This window comes from Abramis brama (assembly GCF_963993115.1).
Source record: "Abramis brama genome assembly, chromosome: 21".
Classification (NCBI taxonomy): domain Eukaryota; kingdom Metazoa; phylum Chordata; class Actinopteri; order Cypriniformes; family Leuciscidae; genus Abramis; species Abramis brama.
Window position 1 is genome coordinate 16,643,292 of NC_139983.1, and position 26,719 is coordinate 16,670,010.

General features: G+C 38.2%; 2 protein-coding genes across 4 annotated transcripts in view; both read right to left on the reverse strand.

Moving 5' to 3' along the window:
- Positions 1–12,175, reverse strand: part of fmn2a (formin 2a) — a gene marked incomplete at its 5' end in the record, with an annotated part of 36,601 nt that extends 24,426 nt beyond the window's left edge. The window contains 3 exons of the mRNA XM_084097358.1: positions 1,498–1,596; positions 6,352–6,524; positions 10,087–12,175. Of these exons, the coding sequence (XP_083953484.1) occupies positions 1,498–1,596; positions 6,352–6,524; positions 10,087–12,175 (2,361 nt within the window). The remainder of the gene's footprint in view (positions 1–1,497; positions 1,597–6,351; positions 6,525–10,086) is intronic.
- A 3,340-nt stretch (positions 12,176–15,515) lies between these two features.
- The window catches only part of chrm3a (cholinergic receptor, muscarinic 3a), a 123,147-nt gene continuing 111,943 nt past the window's right edge, over positions 15,516–26,719 (reverse strand). For 2 of the 3 annotated variants that reach the window (XM_084096747.1, XM_084096746.1), the window contains one exon: positions 15,516–19,187. In XM_084096747.1, the coding sequence (XP_083952873.1) occupies positions 17,381–19,168 (1,788 nt within the window). In that variant the 5' untranslated portion in view covers positions 19,169–19,187 and the 3' untranslated portion in view covers positions 15,516–17,380. Of the gene's footprint in view, positions 19,188–24,749; positions 24,883–26,719 lie in introns of those variants that run through there. The other variant, XM_084096745.1, reaches the window with a different exon arrangement.

The window sequence follows — 26,719 nt, forward strand, 5'->3', positions numbered from 1 at the left end:
ACAACACACAAGGGATGCACTTGGCGAACACACAAACATGGTGATAAACACACACAACATACAGAGACACGCATACAATCTGGCAGCGAGGGTCAAGGAAGTCCAACAAGTCTAGACTCCAGAAGTCGTCTCTGAGGACTCCTAAAAGGCGAGCCGCAGAGTCTCTGGGAATGAGGAGGGAAGGGTTTGTGCCTTTCTTTTACACAGCTTCAAACGGCTTCAAAGAGTTTGTGTGGGTCTGTGTGAAGGATTGGGGGGGGCGGAGAACATATCACACACATGGAGTCTGGTTACATGTTGGGCCCTGTCAGACTGACATGGGTTTGGGGAGACGCTTTCATTCACAAAACCCTTTTCTACAGCCAGGGAGCTTTGGTAAATTTTGGCTCCAGACCTTCAAGCCCCTTAGGAATTCTAGAGTCATTAGTAGTCAGAGAAGTTCCTTCGTGCGATTTGATATGGTCACGTGTACCAGGGCATTATATACATTATGTTAAGTATTACAAGTATTAATGTAATTAAAAAAGACATATTCCCCCAAAAGATCTGCATTTCGAATCACATTCAGGAATATTCCTACAAGAATATAATATAAGGTAATATAAGGTGTTGCGTGTGTGTGCTTTGAACATTGGAATGCAAGTGGTCATTTATCATTTCAAAAATCAAACATGGTGGATCTTAAAACGCAAAGGGAGGCACTGCGCCTGCTGGACAGATGTTTAGATCAGGATAAGATGCTGTTAGGATGCTGTTTATAGAAGGTCTCTAGCAACGTTAAAGACACGTATGGCTAGTGAGTTGTAAAATACATTATGAGTAACATGAGGGTGTCAAACCTATTGGGGAAATATTTAAAACTATTTGAGAGTTTGCACACATTAACATACATGGACAATAGACAAAAGCGTGTTTGATTACACATAACTCTTGCAAAAATGTACTATGGTACAGTAATGGAATTAAATACCAAGGTACGTTGATATTTATCATGTCACTGAATAATTACCATATTAATACATGATTTTACATGATACTCAAAGGTACTTCAAATAATACAAATATATTTTATCATATTACATGTCCAAAAAACATGGTATTACCATGGAACCATGTTCAAAAACATCATAGTACCACCAAAATGTCCAAAAAGCATGGCATTACCGTGGAGTTTTTTGTTACCCTTATAAAAAGTACTGGGGTGGTGTTTTGTGTACCATATATACCATGTAAGAGTAGCAGCATGATATTAACTTTGGACATGGTACCATGGTAAACTATATATTTTTTGATGTAAGATAGCAATACCATGGCTTTCTTTGAAGTATTTTAGCAAAGTATTGTACCGAAAATATTATATCCTAGAATTTGAATATGGTAATCATTACACATTACATATTAATGTGTGTTTATCAAATACATTAATAATAATGGGAATAATGACTGCACAATCCTTATTTTGGGCATACAAAACCATATTGGAAGACACACTCGCACCTGTACAGAAGTGGGGGTCGGAGGCCACATTGTTTGGAGCCGCCCAGGTGTTCTGATCTCATTCTGTCCCACTGGAGCCCAGGTATACAGCTGCTCATTCTGTAAGTGTGCAAACGAATGAGAGAGCTGGCATTAAAAGAGCTGATTATGGCAAGAAATGTTTTAAACGGCATACAGGAATCTAAAAATAGCCTTCTGTTCCTGGGACTGCTTTCCTGATTAGACAGCAAGAAAAAGGTATGATTATGTGGCAGTACTGTGTGAAGGGCGACCTCTGCTGGAAAACTGAATGAAAAAAAAAAAAACACCACTGACCAGAGCAGAAAAAATACATGGCATTTGTCTGGCTGACACTGCCAGCATGGTCACACATACAAATTGAAAGGCTGTTCAAGGCTGTCCATTCACATCAGTGGGGGGTTGCGCAAGCATGCAGTGAACATGTCATTCGATCAAGACGTGCCGCAGAGTTGCACTGCATGATTACACCATTTAAAGGTAAACCTTACAAGCTGGGTATAAGAGATAGAGAGATAGAGAGAGATATATAGATATAGATAGATAGATAGATAGATAGATAGATAGATAGATAGATAGATAGATAGATAGATAGATAGATAGATAGATAGATATAAATAATGTCAATATTAATGTTTAAAAAAATAAATGTTTGAATATACAAATATGATGAAAAAATAAAATGATACTTTTAAATATGAAACTAAAACAGGCAGTAGATGGCAGCAAATCACTTAATGAGCGAGTCACAGAATAATTTAGTCAACCGATTCGTTCAAAGAAGCGGATTCATTCAGTAATGAAACACCGCTGTATGCTGCTCAGAAACGCACAACAGCTCTGCTATGGATTTGTCTGGAACTATTTTCATAGCTGAAGAGAAAAAAAAAAGTAAAATATAAATAGCCTAATATTAACTTCTTTGTTATTGAACATTTGTATAAAATCAATTTCACATTTGCAATCAAGCTCATATTCGAGAAAACCACTCACTTGCTCTTGTGATATTTCTTAATTATAGCATATGTTATAATATAAAAAACAAGATCTCATACAATTACTTTTTTGCAATCATATCTTGAATTTTTTGGGGCATTTGCATTAATTTTGGTGAAATCTTTGACACAAACAAAAGAAATCAAATTAGAAATAAGTTATTGATTGCGTTTTAAACAAGAAGTTTTACTTCCAGGAGCATTAATTATGAAGTTAACAAATAAATCAGATAATGCACCAGAAATTTAGTGATATCTCTGCAGTTGTGGTCTTGACTGGGACAAGTCCAAGACCGGTCTGGAATACTACAACACTACCTGATACACAAACATCAAGCTTAGCGTCAGTTCTGGCAGGTCACGTTAGTCAAGCTCGCATCAGCTGACCCTCAGCTGATCCACGTCTACCTACAGGAATACGACACCTATCACTGTGTACATATATAAGCTTCTTCAGTATTATCAGCAGCTATCGTGTTTCTCAGGAGCAAATTACCCTCCTCCATCCCCAGCTCCTCCTCTCGTCAGTCAGGATTTGGCATTCTGATTCCCATTGAATCAGACTAAAATTCTCTAATTATGTTGTACATTAAAATTAATTAATGATATCTGCAATCCATTCATGTTGGTTCTGTTCTGTTTACCTTAAGGGGGGTTATTGCTGCTCTCCCTGATCTTATCCATGCTAGACTGCATGTATGCGCAGGGAGTTCTTGCCCAGAACAGAACCATACCGCCAATCCAAACTGTATGCTAACTGTCAATCATATTTGACGATAGTGGTCCTGACAGAAATGGCTGTTGGCTATAGAAACATGCATCTATTACATCATACCTGTGAATTTGTTGATGAAATCTGTCTAGGCTACAGTATATACAACAGTCAGACAGTCATTCAAGTGAATAGTGGCATTAATGCTGTCCTTTTGAAATCACAGCAAGTGAAATCACAGTATTAAGTCATGCTCTGCCATCTACCAGCACAACAGGGTTATTGTTAGGTTATTTCAGTCACTGTGCAGCAGTGTGTGTTAAAGGGACAGTTCACCCAAAAAGGAAGATTCTGTAATTTACTCAAAACTGATGTCTTTTGAAACCTGTCTAAATGTCCAAGCAGTTTTTTTTTTTTTTTTTTTTCATGCAATGAAACACAAGATTTAAATTAATCCTAGATTTCAGACTGTTCCTCACACAAAGCTACTGTATGGTTTCAAAAGACATGAAATAAAGTGCACAAGTTTTATAGCCTATTTTAATCATGCTTTTATTGTGCTGTTTTGTCCTTTTTTAAGCTTGACAGCCTATGGTCACCATCAGCTTTCATCATATTATAGAAAACAGCATGAACATTTTGCAAACATTCAGTTTTTGTGTTCCACAGAAGAAATAAAGGCATATGAATTTGGAACATCATGCAAATAGTGCACAGATTTTCAGTTGTCTACTTCTCAGATCAAGAACCAGCTCTAAACAGGTCAGTTTCAGCTGGAGTTCAACTGCGATCCACTCGGATCGAGTGTCTGTACAGTATCTCACCATATTGGAAAGGTGTACAACAGGCCAGAACGAAACAGAACAGAAAATATTGAAATGGGTTCCATTACATGGAAAGGGAGAATTTAAAACACGATGACTGCCGATTGGACAAGGGTCAAGAGAAACACTTGTCTGAACAGATTCAGAGAAATAACATTGCTCTGGGATAAGTATAATACAATAAAAAGTGGTGGTTAAATTAATTACCAGGGGAGTGTGTTTAAGTGTTTTAAGAGTCTTTTGAACGATAATTTGGAACATAAATATATTTTTACTTAATTCAAATTTGGCGAATGATGCATAATGAGAATTGAATGTTTCATTAGTAGATGATTATTAATACAGAACCTCCTTATTTACATTCTCATTTACACAATAAAATGAAAAGGTCTAATTTCCACTGCCCTTAAGAAACATTAAGGTTTATTTGGCTGCCAGCCTGAGTAGGCTGAATAGCTTGAGTCAAACACTGAAACCTATGATATTGCTCAAAAACTTACTGTAACTAAAGAGATTCACTGCATTTAGATAGGTGAAAGCAAAATATTGAGGAATATACAGTAGGTATAAAAATACACAAATAGGCAGCTGGATAGATGATAAATGGATAATGAATATGTTTGCTATATAGAGAGATGAATACAAAGATAGAGCAGCAACAGAGGGCATGTGACCCATCTTATGTAACCTGGTCAGATGGCTTATGCATGCAGATGTGTCTATTTAAGTGTGCAAAAGCACCGGATGCACATTTTTACGCATATTTGTGAAAGAGTGTCGTACACATCTATAAATATACACTCACAACGTGAATATGTGTTCATACTGCTAAAGCGGGTTAGGAGGTGTTTATATGTGTCTGGTGAAATAGAAAGGGGGAAGGGCAAGTCGGAGAAGCGGTGTTAAATGTTCATCTGTTCAGACACAAATCTGCTTTGACTGGCGGAGCAAAAGAGTAAAGAGAGAGATTCGTTCTATTCAGGTCACATGGGGTGGCCGAGCAAAGAAACATGACAACATTGCTGCAATGTTCTAGCACATTACTCTCACATACAGTACTGTATTACAGCATTCAACTGAGAATCTCAACATGCCTTGTGTAACGTAGCAGGATTAAAAAAATAAAAATAAAAATAAAATAAAAATCACACTCTTTTCTCATGCATAAGATAATAAGTACAAAATGAGCCTTTCTTCCTCTGTCTCAAACAATGGCACTAAGTTACCCTACTCATCTCACATCTGTTCAGGCAGAATCAACTCTGTGGGTTGTTCAACGAAGTGATATAAGATGTGTGAAATCTGGCACATTTTTAGTAACACTCATCAACAGCTTTTCTGCTTCTTACTAATGCAATTCAGTACTGAGCTCACAGACAAAACCTGTGCTGAACGATGTATGGATTCTGTTTAGAACATTGTGTTAATATTATTTAGTCAAAATCATCATTAAAATCAGGGTAGTTCACCCAAAAATTTAAATTGTGTCATCATTTACTCACCCATCATGTATGAATTTCTTTCTTCTGCTGAACACAAAATATGATATTTTACAGAATATTGGTAACCAGACAGTTGACAGTAGCCATTGACTTCTATAGTATTTTTTTTTTCCTACTAAGTCAACATGTTACCAACATTCTTCAAAATATCTTTCTTTTAGTTAATTAGTAAAGAAACTCATACAGGTTTGGAACTACATAAGGGTGAGTAAATGATGACAGAATTTTCATTTTTGGGTGAACTATCCCTTTCATTTAAATATGGCATAATCAAAATGTTCTAATTTATTTTTTAACCCTAAACTTAAACCAATGTAACATAATTTTTCATAACAAGTCAACATGAACATGTGGACAACACATTGGCCTGAAAAGACACATTGGCCTGGTACACTGTGAAAAAAGGTGATTTGGAATAAATTATACATTAAATATCACTTCAAGTGGGTCAAATGGACCTGTGTGAATTCATATCAGTCCTCACTTGCACTACTGGCAGCAAGAAAAATGCACAAGACTCTCCACCACTTTCTACACATGCATTTAAGTCATTTCACCGCTTGAAAACCTGCATTTAAATGTGGTTTATGTTTCATAATAGAAATATTAAGGAAATATTAATTAATATTAATGTATGTATAGAGATCCCACGACTGATGTCATTGCAGGCAAATAATACATGGCAGAATACATCTCAGATGCTTTAATAAAAAACAATAATAAGGATGTTTTTGTGAAATTTGCATGATAAAATGTGGAAGAATGTCCTTATAAAGCAAGAGAAAAGAATTGGATGGCCATACATTGAAATTGGGCTTATCTGTGACATCACTTCCTGTCGGCGGTTCCCTGATGCAGTCACTAAAGGGCTGTAGAATCCCCAAAGCCAGAATACGGGAACAGAATCTCTCAGCATCCTGTGTGTCATCTTCAGAACAACCCCACTGTACCAAACACCTCTCCAACAGAGAATGACCTGTAAGAGAGTGAAATAGAGAAGATTCATTTTGAAAGTAATAGAAGGTGAAAATACTGCATTTGTGTGTAACTGTTAAAGGTGCTCTAAGCGATGTCACATGTCAAACATTTTTGTCACATACAGCAAACATCTCCTCACTATCCGCTAGCTGCCTGTCCCCTGAACAAATGCGATCTCTGTAGACAGCCCAGGCTCCACAAACAGCAACAAAAACAAACTGGCCCAACCTGGACCACGAAACATAACAAACAGTGTTCCAGCCAATAACCAACAAGAATGATTTGGGGGTGGGGGTTGGGGGTTAGTGCGCATACACATGAAGGGGGTGTGGGGAGTGGAGGAAAGAGAAGCATGAAGAGGGAAGTTAGCTAGAGGAGAGATGTCCTAGACAACGACAACGACTAACGTTAGAATTATATTCTCTAGTAGTAGTTCTCCAAAACTGGAAATCAAAAAAATCTTGCCACATCAAACACTGGACAAATTTAATCTCAGAATACATTTCAATGGAAAAACACAATGCATACAGAAGGAAGCAAACATCAGCCTTTGAAGACACCTGGTCACCATTTTTGACATTTCTTAATACCACACAAACATAACTACAAGCCGTGTACATTACCAACTTTTGTTTTTGCAGCCATCACTTCATACATACACATAGGCATACACTTACGCATAACATGTTTCCAAACCCTTTTCCCCCTCAAACACCCTAGCCATGACCAACTAATATAAATCTTAGATTAACAAATAAAATTTGCTTAAGATCATTCTACTTAATCAATAATAATACGTTTTTGTGTTTGTCAACTGTCTTGTCCCTCTGTTGTCTGTCTATCACCTTGTCATGTCTTATATGTTATGTGTTACACTCTGTTCGTGGTGTTATAATTCCCCCCCCCCCCTCATGTACCGAGGGTCTTACTAAATTGGTTGAATGGTCACGCACTGTATATAAATCTGTCATCAGTATTGTAATATATTGTGTATATAATTTGCTTTATTAAACAATAAAGTTGTCCTCCGAAGAGGGGGAGTGGTGGCGGGCCAAAAAAAAAAAAAAAAAAAAAAAAAAAAAGAATTATATTCTCTTGAATTTTGATATGGCCGACACACGACCAAAGAGACAACGTTCCGATGAACAAATAGCAAAGAAGAGGGAAAAGGAGAAGGAACGCGCAAAGTCCTCGAATTTTACATAGGAAAAGCACGGAAGGGAGGGGGAGGGACCGGGATGAGGAGGAGGGAGGGTCGAGCTAGTCTCCGTTTTGTTTGACAATACTTCGAACGTCAACAAGAAGTGACGTCACCCAACATCGCTTAGTGCACCTTTAAGTTCTTCTGTTATAGACTGCTCATTGAATCAATTTTTTTTTTCCCACTGACCCTGACTAGAGTGTTTGGGGACTGACGCTTTAAGTCAGACAAACAAATAAAGCAGAAATTGTGCCATTTTATTTGGTGAACTGAAGCATGTGTTTGTGTGTGTGCATGTTCCTAAAAGGAATATTTATCCACTCCAAGCTCCAACTCCCTACACGTGAACTTCCTCTCTCTAATATACTGTATCAGGTGGACACAAACTCAATAGCTCATCCTGTAGTCTCATATCACACCCTGGTAGAGAGGCTGATTTTGTGCAACATCAATAAGCAGCACAAAAAAACAAAAAAAAGGTGCGTGTGTGTTGGGGGGTGGTTCTTGTTAGATAATCATCATGTATCGTCTATTGAGCAAATAAAAAAAGATTGTAGATGAATTAAACTCTGATGTCATGGCTCGGCTGTCTCATCTATAAACAAAGTTAGCAGCCTGATAATGCTTTAAAAGAATAACTAAAATTTGATCAAGCAAATGATTTTAAGTAGGTTAAAATCTTCAAGTTTTGTTTGAGGCAGTCAGCAGCAAGTGTTAAGCGCACTATATAAAAAAAGCATGCAAGACTATCGTTATGAAAATAAATATACGAGTCTGTTTAAAAATGAATTTATGTATACTGTAGCATTTAATGAATATGTCAACATTTTAATGAGAATAAAAATGTTCAAATCAGATTATGAAACATTATATTTACTCTTGTAAACAGCAGGTTCAGCATAATATTCAGATTGTGCACAATGCTTTATTGTGCACAATTGTGCTTTTGAGTTTCAAAGACGTAGCCTTTGGCACAGTTAGCATTTGATGCTTCAATATCTTCAAGGCTTTGTAAACACATTCAGATATGGATGCTAGCTTTGTATCTAGACAGGAAGTTAACAGGTGAAAAAATGAAAAATGCCCCCTTTGAAGTGTTCATATCTCACCTTTAAAAAAAAATCTTTTTCTGTTCCTTTGTATCTGATATGTCCTGGTGTAACCTTCATGAATAGTTTGTCAAGAGCATGCCTAAACCACTTAAAAACAGTGTGTGTGTGTGCTTTTGTACAAGTGTGTATTTGAGTAACTTCCTGTGGCACTCTGACTCAATGAGGCAGAAGCCAGAGCTTTCCTAGCCAGCAGCTAATGTGTGTCTGTGTGTGTTTCTGTGGGATTGTGTGTGTGTAGCATACATATTTAAGAGCCATGTTTTATGTTTTTTGACTGCTCACTGAGCATTGAGGGGAATGAACCAGAATAAAGTACAGAAAAAGAAAAAGAGATTTATATCATGCCCAGGCAACTAACTGTTATATTGTCTTCTCCTATGACATGGAATTATACACATTAATAGTTCAGAGAATTACTGATATGAAAACACAAATGTCTGTGACAACATTTTTACCTCCTATGTGTTGTGAAAATATATTCCAACATCTTTTTTGGGGGGTCTGGGCACAGCATTCCTGTCAAACAAACATAGTACAAATCCTTTCTCTAACCATGACCCTAACCCTACACCTAAAATCAGAGGATAATTATAATGTTCATATGAATTCAAGACCCAAACCCAGCCCTAAATCTAACCATAAAATAGGACTGGTTGATATGAATGCTGTTCCAGGACCAATAAGGATATTGATCAAGGAACATGGATCTCACTTGACAAAAATCACAGTTTAAACAGCATCTGACTAAGGGCTGAAACACACTACATTTAAACATTGTACATTAAATGTAATGTACAATAAATGTACATGAAACACTGAACAGATTTTAAAACACATGGGAACTTTGTAAATGATTTTAGAAGAACTGGGCATCATGCACTATTCACACCCTACCTGGCTTTTAAGTCGTTCCGTACACAACAAACTTATACAGAAACATGCTCCTGATTTCTAGGAGATGTGTGAAAAATGAATGTTTGAAAGTCAGCTTAAAACATCAAGCATGTTTGATGTCCTCTAGATAAAATCAGAGTCTAAAGTATCAGGAGTCAGTGCATATCATACAATATATGATTGTCTGTGAAAACAGTCGACTCTGTTAGAGTTGACCATTTTTACAAACAATTGTGAAGTGTATGATGGGCAGTCTCGGAGCAAATTCTGGGCAAGTTTCATGTAATGTATTCTAAAATTAAAATCAGGTCTCTTTGACTATGAGTGTGAACTCATAACACACACCGACTCACCTGAAAACACATCTGGAAAGGCGGAGGGTGTGTACCTCGAACTGACGGTCTGGAGGCCACTCTCAATAAGCTCTGATTGAACATGTATGGATTCACACCATTCATCATGGCAACCCACTGGACCGGCAATGCTACAGGACCGCTGTCTCCGTGCTCTCCAGCTCCCTGCTCTGGATGACCCTTGACCTGAGCCTAACTCTGAGACAACCCTGCGAGGACACATAGGGCTTGGGGAAGGAGATATTATGGGTGAAGTGAGCTGTCTGGTGGTTGTTTTAACGTAAGAAGTGTGTATCGTGGGATAAGGTTTAACCCCGAGGTTTGCACTGGAAGTTCTACGTGGTCGTGACCGCGAGCCTAAAAAGTTCTCGGATGCCCACTGTGTGATAGCCGCGGCACTGCTTTTCCTTCTTTGTTGGTTGGAACACCCTCGCTCTACCTCCTCTACACCACCATCACCCTCTACGTTCAGCTCTACACTACTAATGCTCTTCTGTGGTATGAAAATGACCCGGCTGATTTTGGATGTTGAGCTGGTCTGATTATTTGCATTGAGACCAACTTCTAGGCTTTGGGTCAGGCTATTGTTGCCATAATGGCACTCTTCAAGAGGAGATGATAAAGATGAACTCTCCAAGATCTCCTCAGCGCTCTCGTAGGAGGTGGATGTTTCTGTAGTATTCTGAATACTGTTGTTACTGGTTGATCTGGTAACAGCTAAGATATCCTGGACACTACTTGTCTCAGTAAAAGTATCCTGAATGCTATAGTCATTGGCCAAATTGGTCAAGTGTACAGCTTTATTTGCAATATCAGTCACTTCGCCACCTTGCTCAACCTTTAATATCATAATCACTCCTCCTACTGTTTCCCTACTGCATTTAAGATCTTGTTCTTTGCTGTCAGAAGCAGATACTCCTCCTACCTTCTCTGGTTCACCCATACAAGCAAAGCTACTACTAGTAAGACACGGAGTGACTTGGCCTTCAGACTCTACTTGTCCTTCCCTGACCGCATCGCTACAGTTTTGCCCCTCAGCAACTCCCTCCATTTGCTGCTGTTGTCTGATGGTCCTCTGAATATCCAACAGCAGATCCTGAGCCTCTGTGGCTGAGTGGTAGCTGTAGAGGTCTGTATCTGACCCCGATCCCTCAGTCTCTCTCTTAACATCATCTTCAGTCATGTCCAGGCTCGACTGCCTGCTTTCTGATACGAGTTGCTTACTGTCTGGAGTGAGACCCTCCAGCTCATCACCTGATATTCCACCATTGCTGCTGTCGTTGGCATCCACGCTCTTAATCCTAATCCCACCATCCAGTACATCCTCTTTGGACAACACTTTCCGGGATAGGCCCTTGCGGATACGGATGCTGGAAAATACAGAACTTTTGGAGCCCTCCGATTTGGATTTCTTCTTGCCCGAGTCGCTCGGTAATTTACTTTTCTTAATCTTCTTGAGATGCTCATGGTCTCGGTCATCAGTGCTCACCCAATTCCCAGCACCTTCCACTCCAGTTGTGATGGTAGGCTTCTTTTGCTTGGCCTCCTGGTTTCCCATGTTCCTCAGAAGGCGAACACCTTTAGCAATCAGGCCATGCTGGGAATGTGTGTGCTCAGACTGACTTTCTCGTTCTCTCTGCTGCTCTCTCTTCTCTCCTATATCCCTCTCCGCGCTCCCTTGCACTTTCTCCCCCTCCTTTCCTAATCCCTCTCTCTCTCTCTTCACCGCCGAGAGCAGCTGCCGTGATGATGCTGGCTGTGACGCTATAGCTGAGGACTGTCTGAGAGACAGCTCCCCCTGCCTCCCAATCTCTTTCACTTTCTCTTGCTCATCTATTTGTTCTGCCGGGCTACTGGAGGAGCGGACCAACTGAGCATGTCCAGTGTGGTGCTGTGAGGTTGGGGACAGCTGCTGCTTCTGATGCAATTCTGATTGTTGTTGCTGGCGTAATAACTGTTGCTGTTGTCTTCTGATAAGATTTGTCAGGCTGCTCTTCCTCCGTTCTTTCACTCTCTCTCTGAAGGGAGAGGAGTGGAAACTCTCGCGCAGGACAGGTAGCTGCATCTCTATCGTCTGAATGTTTTGCATTGTTTCTTGCTATTTTGACCTGGGAGGAGGAAACAAATAGATTAAAACTGAGCAAAAAAAAAAAAAAAAAAAAAAGACAGTTTCTATTGTAAAGAGCAGAATTTAGGATTTACTTTTAAATGTAGAACGTTATATTATTGTATATCACCTTAAAAAGTAACTGTACAACATTGTTACTTTTTATGGAAAGTAAGAAGTTTGTGTTTGTTTTGCATTAGAAAAGCAAATTAAAGGATTAGTTCACTTCAAAATGAAAATTCTGTCATCAAGTTTCTTCTGCTGAACATAAAAGAAGATATTTTGAAGTGTAAGCCCGTTTATCTGTCCAAATGGTGGTCTCCAATAATACGGGTGAATGTTTTTGCGCGTTACTGTCTTTCCTTTTATGCAACACAACAAGATTAAATGAAATACATTTTCTCATATGTATTACCTCGTTATTTCATCTGACTCCATAAATGAAAAAGGGTTTAATGATATCTGAGCATCATTAAAAGTGAGCGAACGTTTGATTATTCTTTTTAAGTATATTTTACCCCTTCCAGATTAGGAAACTATGTCGCTCAGAGGTCCTCACGCCTTCTGTTTAACGCAGGTCTCACGTACACAAGCTCATCAGTTTTGATCACTAGCCCCCATGGAATTGCATACACTTGAATTTAACTGAAACATTTACTTCAGTAGAGGTATGGCCACTATTATAGATATAAGCTGACCAACATTACTTCTCTTATAATAGCTTTGGATTGGCCATGCCGTGGTTTCCCAAGTACACTTGAATTGATGCCAGTCAGTCGGAATAAAATCAAATGTAACAATTTATTATGTCAGGTAAATGTATCATGCCAATTTCATAATCAGTTCAAAGAAAATAAACACAAAACATCAGATGCTTTGGAATAAAGAGAAGAGATGCGAACCTGACATCAGAAAATACATGATGCTGAGAGTCTCGGCCACACTCAGCATCACAGGTTAATTTGAGCTACAAATCGCCACAAGCCTTCTTCTGCATCTCCCTAAATACTTAGACCAAGGCAGAAACCTCTTTTCAAATGTAAACATGGGTTCACAGTGGGAATTTGCATTAATCACCATCCCAGACTTACTGGGGACAGAGTTGATTTACATGGAAACATTTGCTAACAATGGGAATTTGCATTGACTTTACACCTTTAAGAGCAGGAGGCCATTTGCCTGGAAGACACACCCTCTTCTGTGTGTGAGTTATCTCTAAACTCTTAAATACCTTATTACCTTCTGGTTTACTTCTTTGGGAATGAGACCTTTGTACCAGTCGCACTGAGACATTTCAAATGATACCAAACATGTGTAATACTGTATGAAAATTATTCACATTAAACCATATAGATTCTTGGGTGAATTTTGGTGATCTCAGCATGAGAGAGAAGGAATGGGGGAAGAGGGAAAGAGATGTAGATTAGGATGATTCTGAGGTGAGACTTGCGTCTCGAATGGTGCACAAGAGTGAGTTCAAATGTTAATTTCCTTTGTTCTCTCAGAGAGTTGCCCTCTCTTCCAGTTTTTCCAGTCTTACAGAAGAATGTCGGTAACCAAACAGTTGATGTACCTTTATTAACTTCCATAGTATTTTTTTTCCTACTATGGAAGTCAATGGGACTCTGTCTGGTTTTACTGGAATTAACTGTCTGGTTACCGACATTCTTCAAAATATCGTCCTTTGTGTTCAGCAGAAAAAAGAAATTCCTACAGGTTTGAAACAACTTGAGGGTGAGTAAATGATGACAAAATTTTCATTTTGAAGTCAACTATTTGTGTCACTTTCCTACTATGGAAGTCAATGGGACTCTGTCTGGTTTTACTGGAATTAACTGTCTGGTTACCGACATTCTTCAAAAGATCGTCCTTTGTGTTCAGCAGAAAAAAGAAATTCCTACAGGTTTGAAACAACTTGAGGGTGAGTAAATGATGACAAAATTTTCATTTTGAAGTCAACTATTTCTTTAAAAAAGCACAAAGTACTGATAACTCAGCACACAGTAACTCCTATTATACTGGTAAATCGTTGCTTTACATAAACAAAATCATTACAAAAAGTTGAAAAAGTTTTCAAAATCTCAAAACCTCATTCATTAAGCATTTCACTTGTGTAATAATAATAATAATTATGATTTTTTTTTTGTATTTCTTTTTTTCTATATAGTCCATGTAAATCTGTACACTGAATGTCTGAAAATAGCACAGGAATTTCATCTGTGTGTGTGTGAGTGCGCCAGAGCAGCGTCATGTGAGCTTACAGGCTGATCTCATAAACTGATGTACGACTGTGGCCAGCAGGCCTGAAATCAGTGTTGTCCTCCAGCCTTGTAGTATCAGACACTTTCCTGTTAGCTATCAACAGATTTATACAACATTCATTTTAATCTAGAAAATAGCTTGTATCTGTGCCTGGAGAAAATGTGACATTTTCAAATAAAAAAAGTACTGAACAAAATTTTAGAGATCATAGTCAAGTATTACAACTTTACTAATATATATGGTAACACTTTACAATAAGGTTCATTAGTTAACTACATTAGTTAACATTAACTAATAATGAACTGCACTTATACAGCATTTGTTCATCTTTGTTAAAGTTAATTTTAACATTTACTAATACTTTATTAAAATCTTGTTAACATTAGGTAATGCACTGTGAACTAACATGAACAAACAATGAACAGCTTTATTTTCATTAACTAACATTAACAAAGATTAACAAAAACAGTAGTAAATGTATTGCTCATTGTTAGTTCATGTTAGTTAATACATTTACTAATGTTTAATAAAGGAACCTTATTGTAAAGTGTTACCATATATATATATATATATATATATACAATCTTTACTAAAAATGGAACCTTTTCATCAATAAGGCATGAACCTATTGATAAGCCGTATTACATACTGATACATCTCTCTCAGATTAATTCCTCACATCAGTCAGTGTACGAGCTCAGTTTTACTGCTGTACAATTAGTCTAGAAATTCAGTGCTAATCTGAAATGATCTAACCCAATATCAAGAATGAACCGGAAACCTGTTGCTGTGAATTAATCTAACAAGACAGAAAAGCATAAAAAGAGAAGTACCAAAAGAAAATGCATACTTGCCTCGATGGAGTCTCCAGTAAATTGAGGGATCAAGTAAGTGTTTGTGACATTGGCTGTGCTGCTCCTCTTCCTAGATCACATGAGTACTGTCATCACATGGCTTCTTTTCCTATTACATGCCGCCAGTAGCAATTGGTGCATCTTCTTTCATAAACAGACAGTGTTAGGTCTTTATGGCTTAAAAAAACAAACCAACAAACAAGTTTCCACAAACATGTTGTGTATTTACTAAGAGCAACGATGCATTTTTAAAATGTTACATTTATTTTGAGAAACAATCTGAGGATAAAAACGCATTTTAAACTGGGCTGTATTTTTGAAACATTCAACAGTTATTACAAATTTGACAGTAACTCTATCATTAAACTTTGACCTGTACACAGCCAATTTGGAACAAAACGCGAACACAGTCACAAACAACACCGCACAGAAGCTCAATTTTAACTTTGATCTTACAAGGCCTTACAAAACTTACAGCCTTTTTTGCAATGTAAAACATAAAAACATATCAAAAAGGTAGTTTCATTACTCTAATACAAATGACAGCTAAGTTACAAATCAGGCAATTATTCGTAATTCCGCAAAACACCAGGGTAGGAAATGAATGGTAAGTGTAAAATTTGTGTCATTTCCAAAGATTATTTCATTTTTTCCAATTAATTTTGACAAAAAGTGTGAAGAATGTTATTTAATTGTGTATTTTTAGGATACATAAAAAGCTATGAAATTACCCTCAGCAAGAAAAAGAGAAGACCCTTTATTTCATAAATGTTTAAAATGTGACTTCCATCGCAGATGGTAATTAAAAACAACACATCAGTTGTGATGTGATGGAAATGACATTGTGTTTTAATTAAACATGTTTTAGAAACATGAAAATGCATGTACTGTAAGTCCACGGTTGGACATTAGTGGGTAAATTAAATAATCTGTGTGTGTTTTAAAATATTTTATTTTCTCCACAGGGCCAACAGAGCCCATAGTTGAAGAAAACATGCATGTTTGATTGATAGGTCTAAATTTGGTGTGCTTTTTATTAAGCAAATATGCAGCTACCGTGGCTAACCAATTTGGCTTGTTACAGTATGTTAAAACCTGGCACTCCAAAATAAGGTGATGCAAACAGTTTGGTTGTAAATGGAATTACATCCCAACACACTACTGTCAAAATCTGAATGTTGATTAAACAGAGTTAAAAACATTCTTTAGGTTTCATAAATGATTTCACAGCTAGCCCAGTATAATCAGTGCACAATCTCAAAGTTCAAACATAAGGCATTCCAAACATATACAAACATATTCAATGTGCACTGAAAACGTACATAATAGCTATTGAAATACTTGTAGCAAAACAAATGTAAACAACCACGCTTTATACAAGAGCAGCTTATACGGAAGTGCTGTTTATGAATAACCAAAAATCTCAACAGGAGAGAAAAACCTACAAAGTGTTCAACTGTGGCTCACATGTTGCAGAAGAACTCTTACACTTACCAAGACAGCAAAGATACTGAACCTCTGTGTGGGACGCTTTCACAGAAATCAGCAAATTTCACTTACAAAAAGAAATATCTTATTATTATTTACTGTAAATACTTTGATATACATTGCCTTATTTAAAAAAATAAATTAAAAAAAATCACATTTTAGTTTCTATTCATTGACAAGAATGAGATATCTAATATTCAACCCTAAAATATTCAAACAATTAACTGAGAGTATCGGATCCGAACAACTGAGGTTCAAGATACACAGTTTCCATTTTAAATGTACTTTTCTATACGTTGCTGCTGAACTCCTGAAAGTTGGCACTGCCGTTTGAAAGGCATAAAGTATAAAAGTCACAGGAAGTACTTATGGCAATTGCACATGCTCAGGTGTGAAGCTCTTTGTACACTAAACCACAGTGCCTTAATGTTAAAATTTAGTGACCAGGGATCCTAAGAGACTGAACTACACATCCACACTGACACTCACACATTAACGCTTCAGTATATAGTACAGATACTTGAGGAATCTCCCATTGCAACTTATATTTTAGCATTAGCAATTTAGCCTCACCACTGAGCTGCTATGTTGAGTCTGTTGGTATGCTTCTGTGAAACCTCACAGCCTGTCTTTGTGGAAAGCTTGGCTTGCTTTTTTTCTGATCCCAGCGACATAGCAGGATCATCTTAAAAGTGGTACGAAAAGTCTTGTTGCAAAGTGCATAGCACATAGGATTTACTGTACTGTTAACATAGCATAGCCAATAGCCTAACGCCCAGAGGTTCTCAGGTATGCAACCATTGCAGAAAGTGTTTACTAGCACCATGATGTTATAAGGTGTCCACGTTATAATGAAGGCGAAAAGGATGGCGCTTAGAGTTTGTGCCGCTTTCTTTTCTTTTATTAGCGACATTCGCTTCCGCTTGGTGATTTGAGTCCTTGCACGAACTGCGAAACGCTTTGCTAGAGCTGCCTCTTTGAAAGTTATGGGCGCTGAGGCAGATTTGATGGTGGTGTTCCCACCATCTGCGCTTGGACCTATTGAAGGCTGTATGGAGGACATTGACGGAACTTTACCCATACTTGCGACAAAACGCTTGTTGCCGTTGGTGACGGAGCATGAGATGCTGCCACCCCTGCCGTCCTTCTCTTCAGGCGACTGTAATGGATCTTCCTCCGTGTCCAAATCCTCACAAGAAGTAACCTGGGAGCTTACAGCTGCCCTCATGCCAGGCAGATTGAGAACAATAGAGAAGATTGCCCGTGTGGTGGATGGCGCGCTCTCGTCCTCGTCAGATGAGCCCGAGTGGTCGGCTGAAAGTCCAGTGTCGTTGTTGTTCCAGCTGTCACTGCTGCTCTGATCCGCCTCCCGGTGCGGGCCACCTTTATCCCTGCCACCCGACTTCCACCCCCAGCCGTGGAATCGGCTGCTCAGACCATGAAAGGAGCTTTGTTTGTGGCCAGGTTGGCCCAGTTCGAAGCTGCTGCAGCTTCTAGAGCTCCCCCCAGTAGCGCGGAGGTGGAAACGCGGTCGTTCAACACCCACAAACCGTGCGTTCGAGCCTTGTAATCCTGCAAGTTCCCGAGAACGGTTCTCCGTCTCTTTGTATATTCGCCAATACAGAACACTCATTATTGTCACCGGCAGGTAGAAGGCCGCCATTGCGGTGCAAAATGTTATAATGGGCTCGGAGAGAAACTGAATGTAGCATTTATCCGGTGGAACGGTCCTTTCTCCAACAAAATACTGCCAAAACAAAATGGCAGGTGCCCAAAGTATGAGCGACACAAACCATGCCAGGCCGATCATCACTCCTGCCCGCCTGGTGGTACGTTTGGCACGGTACGTCAAAGGCCTCGTAATGGAGAAATAGCGGTCAAAGCTAATGACCAGCAAATTCATGACAGATGCATTGCTGGCTACATAGTCTATGGCTAGCCAGAGGTCGCACGCCCAGTTTCCCATTGCCCACTGGCCCATGATGATGTAGGCAGTGTACAAGTTCATAGAGATGACCCCAATGATGAGATCTGCAACGGCTAAACTCAGTAGGAAGTAATTGTTAACTGTTTTAAGCTGCCGGTTGACTTTAAATGACACCATGACCAAGATGTTGCCGATAATAGTAATAAGGGACAGCAGTCCTGTAAAGATAACGATGAGAATGACCTGCCAGAGTGAGTGGCCGCCCAGAGGATCATAGGATTGACCTTCAACCTCAACATTACTTCCATTGAGCTTGAAAACAGCACTGAGGTTGATGAGGCTTGTGTTCTGGAGCAGTGGCCACAGAGTGGATTCCGGGTAGATTCCCACTCCCAGGGCGTCGGATGCTGAGTACAGGCCCAACTCAGTGTTGTTGGAGTCCATCGTGCAGCCTGGGCATATTCTGAGCAAGAAGAGAAAATATTCAGTTTATATTTATTCATCTCACACTTAAGTCAAATCTTTGCAGTGAAACTGCTCTCTATACAAAGTAGGAGTACTTCCTAAATGATGTAAGATTACTGCTACTTTATATCTACACTAGAGGGCGATGTTGATCTATTAAAGCAACAGATCTATCCTTTCATAAAACTTGGAAAGAAATCCATTTTCAAATACAGCATAAGATATATTCTGTGAATCTTACTATGTGGATGTTGGAAGCAGCAGCTCATTTTGGGGAAAAGAAATGAAATATTAATCCATATGTTCTTTCAGTGAAAAAAAAAAACATTCATTCAAACAACTAATTTCATTAAGCCTCAAATTCGTGAATCTTGAAGAAATCCTTTATTTCTATGGGAATACATCTGATAAATATATTGTACCATACAAAATTAAGTAACTGTTTTGAAAAATGACTAAAATAAAGTGTTGCCATTTAAAGTTAAAATTAAAATCTTGGTTCTATGGAATTTCAATTCCACTGTACAAGAATGAAAATTACCTTTGTCCTATGTGGAGTGGATTAAATCCTTTTTTTTTTTTTTCGTTTCTCATAGTTTACCCAGAACTTTCAAAACACAAACAAGCTCAGGTACCTCATATTAATGGAGAAAAAAAGCTGCTTGGTGATTTTTTATTTCAAAAGTGAATCATTGTAATAATGACCATTTTAATACTATTAATGATAATGTTAAATAATATTGTGTACAAGTCAAAAGGGATGCATTTTTTGATGTTTTCACATCAATGAAATGGTACCAGAGACTGATGGGACTGTGGAGGTACACACACAAAAAAAGGTTTGGAAACACTGGTCTAGGTCATCATTCAAAGAGATAATGGACATATACTGTAACACCAAGGTTATTATAAAAATTCAACAAAATTACTGCGCTATTTTCACAGAAATGTTAACCGCCGTCAATCTACACTAATTACATTCCATTAAATCAGAATACAATGTGTGCTAAAATGAGTTCATTTGCTAAAGCACAACATCTGCATGTACTGATAACTAGCAGATCAAACTGTGCAGTGTTCCTAAAGAACATTTTCAAAATAGCTATTATGTTCCAGTGAAAAGCAGAACCTTCTGTGAAACACAGTCTCCGAGCTAGCAGGCACACGAACCGCAGGAGAAAATGTTAACATTGAGAAAGATGGACGAGGTGGAGGAAGTTGTTGCAGAGCTTTCCCAAAATGCCTCATGTCAGGGTTCTCATCTGTCTTGTTTCAATGTTTCCTTGTTTGTTTTGTGCTTGAGAGCACATGGCTCTCTGTTTGTGTTGGCCACGTGTTCCTATCGTCCAGCCTCCTTGTTTAATGTTACCATGCCCCCTTGTTTAAGCCCTTGTTAAGTCTTCATGTTTCTGAGTGTGCTTACCTGTTCCTCGTGTTCTCTGATTACTATTTATTGTGTTCTCTTTTCCTCATGTTTTGCCAGTTCGTTGTAATTGAGTGTGTTGTGCTACCTTTGTTACTCATTGCCTCATTTGCTTTCTTGCCCACTGTTCCAAGCTGTGGATTTTGTCGTATGTTGTTCCTGCCTAAGTTTCCTGTTGTGTGGGTCAAGTCAATGTCAAATTCAAGTCAAGTTGGTCTTTATGCTTCATGTCTTGCCTTCTGTTGAATTGTGTTAACCTCCTCTCCCACCATCTCTTGTCCCGCCTGCTGTGTGTCTCAGTAAACTGTTTTAAAACTCATTCTGCACTTGAGTCCTCTCTCACCGTTCCTTGACAGCCTCATACAAACGCACAGTTAATCTCATTGATAGAGGCAGAGAATAGAATGTAACTGGCTCATGGCCAAAGACGGCTGAACGTCTCATCTATTCAGATGAAAATGATACGTAGTTCTTTCACAAAAATACACACATCTTCTTTCTAAAAAAAAAAAAAAAAAAGACCTTACGAAGTGACAATCTAACTTCAGGAATAAGTCAAAAAGGCTGCTGACCGCTGCTATGAAAGGAAGGATGACAATCATAAAGCATCATTCAGCAGAACAGACCTACGTTACTAAATATAGTCATCATAAACTTTAAAAGGAAAGAGATGATTTTGAACCGAGAACATCTGTCTCTCTCTCAGAAACTCTTTTTTTCATCTTGATCCGGCAGTGGGACGCAAGGGGAAAGACAAAGATGAGAGTGAAAAGTAGGCGAGATGCAAGCTGGAACAACAGCCTGATCACATAATCACATGGTAATCACATTGTCGCTAAGATACCATATATGGGCTTGAATATTTAAAACAGTGAAATGAACAAATGGATATGACCACTGTTACACACACACACACACACACACAGACCAAAGGTAATTAGCTATTGGATTCAATCGCAGTTCTACTACAGCGGAAACGAAGGGATAATTACTTTCCATTAGGCAGAGCAAGAATACATATAGACACTGTGTTCAAAACTGAGGGAATAAAGCTGTCTAATAATCTGGTTTTGCTTAAATAATCTCTATAAAATACATCAGTTTTTAATACATGAAAATAAACAATGAGAGATATCTCGGTGTTTAAAACAGGCATTGTGAGAGGAAATAACTGTTTTTAACTAATCAGAAAACAGATTCAGTTCCGACTTTTGAAACATTTCTTATTATCATCCATGTTGTGCTGCTTAACATTTTTGTGGAAACCATGATAGATTTTTTTCAGGATTATTTGATGAATAAAGAGAACATAATTAATTTGAAATAGAAATCTTTTTTCTAACATTATAAATGCCATAATTTTCACTCCTAGTCAATTTGATCCATCCTTGCTTACTGATCTGAAAAACTTTTCAAACTCATAAATGAACACACAAGGTTTAGAGGAGATGTGTAGAGCATTGAGAATGATGATTTGATTCATGTCTAAAAGAAATATCAGACTCGATACAAGTCCTGCAAAACACAGGCTTTGCACGTAAAGACTCAAACACACAGCATCCAATGCAATAAATAAAACCTCAAAGAGAGTTAGATGTTAAATACAGGCTACTTGCCCATTCATCTGAGTGAGATATCAATGGCAGAGAGGGAATCAAATAACTAAAGATGGAGTCAGAGAAAAATCTAATTGGCATTGGGCTCTGATTCGGGCCCCTGCTCTCCTGCGTTCAGCTCTGTGCTTTTATCCTATTAGATTTGTGCTATGACCTGAAACACACAAGCTCAGATGGAGGATTGCAAATATATTTTGTACAAAACTAGTGACACGCATAGTCATAATTCCATTAAGTCATGGAATTTGGGAATTGTCTTCATTTCGGTTGATCCGCAAACAGCAGCTGATGAACGGGTTGTCATGGTGACCATGGTGGATGTGGATGGAAGCGTGAGGGGCACACAATGGCAAATGCAGTTAGAACCAACTGTATACACATAAACATACACCTATAGTTAATGTCAACTGTGAAATTTTTGGAAAAATGAAACTGTAACATAATTCAAATGTAAATGTCAGAGGGCAGGATAAGAGAAATAGATTTTAAAAAAATGTAGCCCTCCTTTTTTTCCCGCACACACAGAGCATACGTACAAAAGCACAACAGCATGCACTCACACACACACACGCACACACACACACACACACACACACACACACACACACACACACACACACACACACACACACAGAGCCTTTGATGACAGACCTGAGAATCAAATGAACATCTGGAGTTTACATGCATGGCTTCAAACACATACTGTACATCAAACATAGTTTTTGTGTGTAAAACCACTCCTCTCTGCATTTAAAGAATTATTTGCAAGTCTGATGATGCCATAAAGACACAAGCAATGCTTAATATTCAGAAGTGAAATACGTCTGTAAAGATAACGGACTGAAAACAGCAACGGCTGCTTTTGTTTTCACATCTTCTGTGGGAAAACACACTTATCAGTAAAACAGAATGGCATGTCTGGTGCTGTTCCCCCCTGGCGAGGTAGTTAAGTGTGAGGAGAGTGTGTGTAGTAAGAGGTGTGTGTGTCGTGTATTTCGGTGTAAGGCATGTGCTGTGAATGAGGATTTCTGAAGAATGATGATTAAATGTCAACACGTTCTTTTCCAGAGTTTGAGGGAGATCCGTGATTACCTCACACGACCTTTAGCCGACAGAAATGTCAGCGGCGGACGCATGCTGAACTTTGATCAATATGCCTGATTGGAATTGGAATGAATCACTGGCATTGGTATAATTATAGAAGCGAAGCCATAATTATCTCTTAATATCTCAATAAGAAACTCAATGGAGATCAGTGAAGCATTAGAGACTGCTGTCTTACAGATTATTTACTGATCTCTTATGATTAAAAGTGTTGGTGAGGGATTCGTCCCTGAGCCACTTCCTTTTCCTCATTTCACTGCTGCTATCTGACATTCTACTCATATTCCTTTTCAGTCCAGTTGAAGGTAATGTGTGTAATTTCAGCAAATGGTTTATATGTATTATTTAAAACTATTTACATTAATACAATAAACAATAATTTAATAATAATTTATTTCTGGATGATTAACCCAAATAATTAAATTTGTGACACTGTTGAGACAGTTAAATGTTCTTTCTTCCACTGAAGCTCAAGATGCTCTTTGGATAATTTCAAATCATGCTGAAGAACATGATCATCATGCAAACTTTTGTAGTTCATGCAGATCAAGTGTTTCTGTCATTAAAGCAAGAGAGAGAAAAGAAACAAAAAAATAAGACATTCAAAAATTCATGTAGATTTTTATATTCAACTTTTAATTCTTACACTGATAATTTAAATTAGAAAAAAATAAAATAAAAATTAGAAGCGTTTTCACCAGTGGTTGAACATTTGTTTATATTGTTTAATAATTGGTACTTAGTTCAGTGTCAATGTAGCTAATTTTAGTGAATGTATTTACTATAACTGTGCTGATACTCTGGTTCTCTGTCGTGTCCATCTGGTTTTTGGTTTTCCGTTTCCCTCAATCACACTGCCCTTATTCGCTTTTCTAGCATTTATTACCTGTTCCTGGCATTTCTAGCAGTGTTTACTACCTATTTTTGGTCAAACGTTCTGGTTGGTTGGTTATCAGGAAGCTGAAATTCTCTGCTCATCTGTTCTCAATATAAACACCTCATTCCAGCCTCTGAGCCAGATCACCTGAGAGATGCTTGTATACATCGCTAGTGGTAAACAGTTTTTCTGTGAAGCCAAAGCAATTTGGTGACCTTATTACAGTCCAGATGAAAATGCCGGTCAGAATAAAATCTGTTACATCAGCACTCGATATTAGACACGGGGTCTTCTGTAGGGTTAGATTATTTCATCAGCTTGATGGGCTAATTTACACCCTTCACCTCTGCATGTACAACAACCTGACAACATGAATTTGAGTGGATGATAAGGTGAGATACTGTACGTGCTACAGACCAAGGCTGCAACCAAATAAAAAGTGATCATATAAGACTGGTAGAACAGAAAAGACTTTCCTTTATCCAGTCATCGACAGTGCATCTGTATCGACCCACCTCTGAAACCGCGGGTAAGTAATACCTTAATCTCAGGCAGGCCAAAGAATCCATCATAGACTCTGACAAGATCCACATCCCCGGGGCAGAAGCGCATCTCTCTCTCTCTCTCTCTGGCTAGGATTTAATTCGTCTGCTTCGAAAAGCTGGAACTGATCTACTACAAAAGGATCCACATTAGGGAATGCACGTTTTTTTGGAAAATTATCATACCATCAAGTGTTTTAATCCCAGACAAAGATTGGATCTCATTCACTTAGCATATGTACGCACAAATTTGTGCGTGAAATCTGTGTACGAACGTTGTCACGAACAAATGAAGATTCACCAAAAACCACCAAAAAACTAACATTTATTCTAGGAAATCTATTTAGGAACAAATGAAACTATACGCACACAAAAAACACTTTCTCTACAGAAATATAATTGTGGTAAGTTATATTTCATCTTAACATGAATATAATATAATAATAATATAATATATAGAATTATATAATAAAATGACTAAATAATATAATTTAATTTCATCTAAAATACAAAGTTCTGTCATGAAACTCTAGATGTCACAGGCTGATAGGTCCTTAACTAAATCTGCTTGCAATCATATCATTCCTCTATTCCTCCACAGCTGACTGGTTCCTGCTGTATCAGTAGCCAATGAGCTTTCTGCTCAACCTTCCAATACTTGGGTATCATTTGCCTTAGCAGTGCAAAACACTTTCAGACACCCTTCACCTTCCCCAGCTCCACCTGTATAGATATGCTACAGGGTAATTCATGTATGCTATATTGTAAAGCAGCAGCATGTCTTACTTGCTCACATCAATGTGTTGTGTATGTATTGGCAGTAGCAAGTCCCATACTTACAGAGCAGAGTCTCCAAAGCGATGCCATCTCACAATTACGGTTACAACATGACGTGAATGCAGCATAATCGTTGTTTTGGTTCAGGAGGAAAATTGAGATCAATTTGTGTGTGCAACGCAATGCATATGTTTGTTAATTATAATCTGAGATATGTTGGAAAAAAAGAACTACTCTGATAAAAGATAGTAGCATCATAAACTGACTGCCAGACACTAGATATCATGCTAAAAGAAAAACCACATGCTCGGATCCATAAAAAAAGATAATCTGCTAGATATTTAGATGCAGTAAATAGCAGGCTCAACAGGTCTTTGTAACCTCTCTTTCTTCTCCTTGAAGGGCAGACCACATGCAGTTCAACAGCCTTTTATTGAAGCACCAGGGCTGTGCTTCTGAGTATTACCCAGCCTCCAGGAGCACCCGAAGGAATGCTTACACTGGCAGAGATAAAGATAAACACGGTCACTGCAGCACAAGGTTACAAACCTAATAACTTACATCTACTGTTTTTACTAACTGTGCTGGCACATAGCTACTTTAATGAATCTAAAAGGAATTGCTGTAATACACTAGCTTATAGCCTGTTGTGCATATACATTGTTGGTCATAAAACGGCAGTGCATAACCGGTCTATAACAATGTTACGCTGTGGAAACATATGCCACCCTTTGTGTTGTGCTTGAGAGTGCGTAAAATAATTAAAAAGTACAGTATGCAACTGAGAACATGAATAGACATGTATGTTTAAGTGCATGCTCGATTGCAAATAGCATGTGTGTGCATACTTATGTTGCTGAAAAAAACATACCTGCATGTATAGCTTGGTGTGAGAAGGCTAGATTTACTAAAATCTCTTCAGTGTGTGGTTGCAAAGCAGACCATTTCAAAGGCTCATGGGATTTCTGTGATTCCTCAGAAGAGAGTTTAAGTAGGGGTAAAATAGAGCCCATCATGCAACTGAATCCATTGCCTGCAGTGGCACAAAAATAAAAGAATTTCCACGTAGTTACAATTACTGTAGCACTTTAAAATACTGAAAGTGCGCTCGTTTACACGTATTCGGAAATATGCCTGGTTATAATGCTCTACTCCATCATTTGATGAGCTATTGCTTCCAAGATCAAGAGA